The sequence below is a fragment of the Phodopus roborovskii genome, unplaced genomic scaffold (genome assembly GCF_943737965.1).
Source record: "Phodopus roborovskii unplaced genomic scaffold, PHOROB, whole genome shotgun sequence".
NCBI lineage: Eukaryota > Metazoa > Chordata > Mammalia > Rodentia > Cricetidae > Phodopus > Phodopus roborovskii.
The window spans coordinates 11,429,592-11,435,591 of NW_026126525.1; the positions used below are offsets into that span (position 1 = coordinate 11,429,592).

Here is a 6,000-nt window from a genome sequence, read left to right on the forward strand (position 1 = left end):
TCATCTTTCTCCTTACATACCCAGTTAGTTTTTATCATGTGACACTTCCTAAGAAATTTTACAGCTGGAGTGAGACTCAGATTGAGGTTGCCTTCTAGACAGAATTTATTGTGTTTGTTTTTGTAGACAGCTAAGGGTGTTGACAGTCATGGATCAGTTTGATCAGATCATCAGTGGATCTGATTTGACCCTGGGTCTCAGGGTCCTGCATGTTCTCATTCCTAATGCCAGGGTTCTCCAGATGAACAAAACCATAAGATGTTTATGTAACTAACTTCCATGTAATTAACTTCCATGATCAGAGGCTGGGAAGTTTGACAAAGACCACCTGCAAGCTAATATAGCAGGGGAAAACAGTTGCTTTACTAAGAATCTTGAGGGGGCAGTGCTTCAGGCTGAGACCTGAAGTCTTGCTTGAAAGTCAGGTTGAAGATGCTGGACCTGGTGTGTTCAGGCAATAGCAGTATCAAAAGCAAACCCACTCATGAAGAATTAAGCTCGGGTCCACAGACGAGCTTCCGAACCACTTTTTGTTCCAGCTGGACTTAACTTGCTGACACACCCACATAGAGGGGGTCCCCCATCCAGTTTGCTGACATAAATGCCTCTTTTCTCTGGAAACTCTCACAGACAACCCGAAATGTCCTCTACCAGTTTTCTGTATCTCTCTCAGTCCAGTGAATTAACAATAGTAAGCCATCACATAAGGTTCAGCCCTTTTTAGGACATAACTGTTCGAAGTAGTTGTCCTCCCATCCCTGTCATTGGACTCATTTTACTTGTGAAAGTTTGACTTTTTTTTATAAGTGCACTATGTTATATTTAGCTAATTCTGTCTTTTACCTTGGTCCTTATACAATCTTAGCAAGTCCATCTGTGAAGATCTCTGCCTCCCGTTCCTTCAATTCTTCTCCTAAGAAGTCTCCAGTGCACTCGCTTCTGACTAGCTCTGCCGAGGAGTCAGTGGGCTCCACATCACAGTACCGCTCCACCAAGCCCATTCACTCACCCGACTCTACAAAAGGTAAGGATGGCCTGATATTGCTGATGACATTGATTGATTGCCTACATCAGGGACTGCAAGATTCTGCACACTCCTCTCATATGCAGCCCTGCAGTTGGTGCTGTGAGTATGTGGTCTTTAAATTAGACAATGATTGTATGTGCACACTCATGCAGTAGGATACTAAAAGTTTAGATGTTACATATCAGTGCATTTCTACTCTTGTCTGGCATGAACAGTGAACTTTTTTTTTCTGTTAATTTTATTTTAGAATACATTGTGTCTCAGTGCTGAGACTTTCCATTCTTGCTTAGTTAAAGCATGGCTCTCCCTTGAAGTGCAGATGTCTGTTATACAATCTTGTACAAAATCTCATCAACTTTAAGTTCAGTTTTTGTTTTATAAAATAAATGAAAAATTGATTTGTAGTAAGTGCCTTAGAATTTTGAATTGCATATAAGTGTGTTGAACTGGACTTGAAATGTTTCTCATTCTATATAGCAGTGACCACAACCAGTCCAGCATTCTGTGGGATCATTCTCATTGATTGATAAGGCACAAGCCACACAAGGTGTTGTGTCATTGTCAAAACATTTCTTAGTCTTTTGATGTTTTATGACATACATATTTCCAGATTCTAAAAAAGTACAAAAATCAGAACCTAATCACATTTGAGTACACTTTATTGTTTCTGTTGTGTGCATTGTACCCTGTCTTTTGTTTCTGAGCTCTTTATTGTCTCATTGAGGAGACACAGAGAGGAGGTCTCCAAAGTCGGCTGGGTCTATATAGTGAATCCTGAGCCATCCATGGCTACATAGTGAGACACTGCCTCAAAGGAGGCAGACAAACCACAAGTAATTGCAAAGAATCAACTAACTGATCCGGGATCACTAGAGGAGGGCAACATCTGTAACATCGCATAGTGATAGGACATTTCCTTCCCCCTTTCAGATTCTCATCAGGCATCAGGTTATAGATTATTTCTGTTCAAGATGTTGTTTCTCATACTCTTAAACTGAAAACCTTTTAGAGAATTATTTTAATACTGTAATTACAACAACAAAAAAGGGTATTTGGTAATTAAAAGTCAGCAAAAATGTTTTTAAAATTAATCATACTCCAGGGCTAAGATAAAAACTCAACTCTTCCGTTTGCTAACCAAGTGTTTTAAAAAAATTGACAGAACTTACACACTTCCTAAAGACAGCCTTCATGCCTTTGGGCCCCTCAGTTACTACTGCCACATCTTAGGGTCACTGTGCCATGCCAGCATCCATACAACCCTTTCCCACCACTAGACCATCCCCACTCAGGTGACAGTCTGACATCAGAAAGTATGCCAGTGTCTGAATTACAGCCTGCTCCCTAAGCCTCAGTTAGGAACTACTTAGGTTTGCTGTGAAAACTGACCACTGCACAGTGGTATAGTTGAATAATGGTAAATCAACTTGATTTGAAACAAAACCAAATAAGACAGTTTTGCTGATTTTAAATGGGAATTGTTTTCATTTTAAAATGCTTTCAGGTTTTCTTAGGAACATTTCTTTAACACATAATTTGAAGATTTCTAAAAGAAATATTGAATAGACTTTTAATACCACATCTAAGCAATTTTCTAATAGATTCACAGTCTCCGTCACTAGAAACAACAGGAAAAACATGCCGAAAACTTCAGAACAGACTGGAAAGTTTGCAAACCCTGGTAGAAGATTTACAGCTGAAGAACCAAGGTATAGGAAAGAAAGGTCTCCGAGCCTGGGGATTTAGCTCAGTGATAGAGGGCTTGCCTAGCTATGAAAAGCCCTGGGTTCAGTCTTCAGAACTAGGGGGTACAGGGTGATGGGAGGAATCACAAAAAGATATACATATATACAACATGCAGGCTCACACAAATATTTTTCTACCAATGAACATTTATACAATAAATGTAAGGATATTAGTAATAATAATAGGCTCTGCAGGCACTCAGTAACCAGCTGGCACCTGTGTGCAGCCCCTGGACTCAAGGTTGCTCTTTTCTTCATGGGGCCTCACAGCATGGGAGTGTGTGAGCTGTTATTGTCATAATGAGAGCACAGCTAGTCCTATGTCACAGTGAACAATGGCACTGGGTCTTGATCGCTAAAGCCCACATCCTTCTAACACACAGAGGTCACAGCACATTGCTGTTGAATAAAATCCAGGTCCCCCTGAACAGTAAGAAAACTTTTTTTCTTAAGATTATTGAGTCACTTTTTAAAAAATTAGTTCAAGAATTTTATTTTGATCATATTCCTTCCCCTACCAGATCCACCCCCTCTTCCCGCTCCTGCCCAACTTTGTGTCTTTTTTTTTTTTTTTTAACTTGCCAAGTATAATTGGTGCTGCCCATATTACTCATTTTTAAAAGAATGTAGGGTTTTTTTGTTTTGTTTTTTTGGTCCACCTGATACCCACACTTTGATTGATATTTCTGAGTTCATCCTACTTATGCCATCCTGGAATCATCTAATTAGATGTGTGGCGTTTGTTTAATAGAAACAGTGCCTTGGACTAGAGGCAGTGCCTGGTAGGATGGCTCTTGAAGTTCTATACAAATAGTTTTGGAAGGTTTGGGCAGAGTTTATCAGAATTTAAAGTACAGGGCTGTAGATACAACTTGGTGTTAGGGCATTGCCTCACATGTGAAAGGCCGTGGGTTCAATCCTAACACAACCAAAACCCAAAACCATACACACATTTTCGAGGAATTCTCCCAAAGTCTTTAATGACCTTTGCCCCCCCCCCCCCAGAGATGGGAGGACATTTGGCTTCCCTGTTACCCCAGGGAGGTGCTTGCAGTATGCTTCTTTCATGTCATCCTGCTTATGGAGGCCATAAGTTTGCTCATCATAGCAGCCTTCATAAATGTGCACTGCATAGAAGTTACACACTGCTGGGCTCAAAGTCAGTGTGATCCGCACACAAAGGCTTATCCCTGAAGACAAGTGGGAGAGGGCTTAGAACCGGAGCTGACTTTCCAATCTAACTTTGCTTTATTGACATTTTCAGCAATGTCTTCAATGATCAGAAATCAAGAGAAAAGGATTCAGAAAGTGAAAGACCAAGAAAAAATGTTACTAAAATGACACATCGTTTGCCTGCTCTCTATAGAGGGCTCACGCCTGATTAATTGTGATGTTACTTATAATTAGTGCCCTGTGGACTTTTTCTTTTTATGTGAAAATTTAATAAAAGATGCCTTGTCCTGTAAACTGTTTTGAAATAAGCTTCTTAAATGCTCTCTCAGCAAAACATGGAACACTGCCAGCTAGATTTGAGAGGATCTATATATTATAATATATTCATTTATGCTAATTCTAGCATGTTAGTGTAATTGTTTTAAATTATTTTACTGGTTCTGAGATAATAGAACTATTTTTTCCAGCTTAAACAAATTCTGAGGAAGAAAAAAGAATATTCATACAGTCTAAGGGATACAGTGCCAAGAACAGAAGGACAAATTCCAGCATGCTGGACAAACAGTAGCCTTCTTTGATGACCTTGATCTCATTGTTCTGTCAATATCAGTAATCAGCAAAACTTTGGTGGCCCCAGTCAAAACTCCTAGAAATCTCTCCTCTTGCATAAAACTAAAGAAAGACAATACTTCGTTACTCTTTAACAAATGAATAGGTAAGCTCTAGATTGAACTAATATAGTCAGTCTACTTTAACTAAATGTTAATGTTAATAAATTGGGGGTATTTGTATGCAAACCAAATATAATGAGACAAGGAAGACATGTGTTTCTCTTGTGCCATAACATTAGAGACAATGTGTCAGGGGTGAACTGTCCCTGGTACACAGCTGCCTAGCTGGAGGCCATGTTGTGGCCCCGCCCCTCACCTGTGGGGGTGGTCACCTGACCAGTTCTCACAGGTGGAATGGAACACCAACAGAGACCTGTGTGCTCCTTCAGGTCAAAGTGTTAATACTGCAGTCCTGGTTTTCCTCAAGTTACTCCCCTCCCACAGGCTGGATGCAGAGTGTGGGGAGGGCCCTTAGGATGGCCATACCACAAGGTAGAGGGGGTCAGGGAGCTCTACAAGGAAGGGAGCTGCCTCCTAGATGACCTACTGATGACTGATACAGTGGCAAGAAATCTGTGTGGTGTTCTACCTTCTTAAACGGATGCCAGCAGGAGCCCTGACCCATCTGGACATGCTCTCTCAAGGGAACCTCGTGTCCCTCCCAGTGACAGTTACCACTCTAAGCACAGATGATGATCAAAGTAGACATACATTTAATTATAAATAATGTGTACATATAATAGCACAATCTGTTTCTTACATCAGTTGGCTTTAATCAAAGATTAACTTTTATTTCATCAGTAACTATAAATAGAATTCTAGAGACTTTTTTTAATTGCTTTACTTCACAGGAGTATTGAGCATTGTGAAGTAATGGCCAGTGCCTTCTGCAGACCTCATTATGGGAGACATAAGCAGAGTGATGAATTTCATCCCAAAAGGCTCTGAGCCCAAAGCTTGCAAGCACCCTTCCAAGCACCATCTGATGCCACCTTCAGTTGAGTCTATGGTTTTGTCAGCAAAGGCCATGTCAGCCAGAATTAAGTACTATTTTGCCAATAGATATTGTACTGTTTTAGCACATAAATCTGCAGGTGGACATGGGACAATCAGTGTTTGCAGGTCATCCTTTTGCAGGTCATCCTTAGCTATAGATCAAGTTCCAGGCCAGTTCAGGCTGTCCCCTCTCTAAACAACCAAGAGCTGGGCTGTAGCTCAGAGGTAGAGTCTTTGCCTGGTGCTCCATAAAACGGAGTGTGGTGGCACATGCCTGTAATCCCAGCCCTTGAGAAAGTAGATGCAGGAGGGTCAGTTTCAAGGGCATCCTTGGTTACACAGTGAGTTTTAGGGTGAGCCTGGGTTATCAGAAACCATGCCTCATACCGCTTCATCCTTAAATACCAGCATGCTGAACTCCCTTCTAAGCAAAGTTTTAGAAAATATT

The 6,000-nt window shown here is 40.8% G+C and overlaps 1 protein-coding gene across 1 annotated transcript in view; it reads left to right on the forward strand.

Moving 5' to 3' along the window:
* Window positions 1-4,239, forward strand: part of Ccdc158 (coiled-coil domain containing 158) — a 44,672-nt gene extending 40,433 nt beyond the window's left edge. The window contains exons 22-24 of the mRNA XM_051198285.1: window positions 866-1,024; window positions 2,629-2,736; window positions 4,037-4,239. Coding sequence (XP_051054242.1) covers window positions 866-1,024; window positions 2,629-2,736; window positions 4,037-4,113 — 344 coding nt within the window. The 3' untranslated portion in view covers window positions 4,114-4,239. The remainder of the gene's footprint in view (window positions 1-865; window positions 1,025-2,628; window positions 2,737-4,036) is intronic.
* The last annotated feature ends 1,761 nt before the right edge of the window (window positions 4,240-6,000 follow it).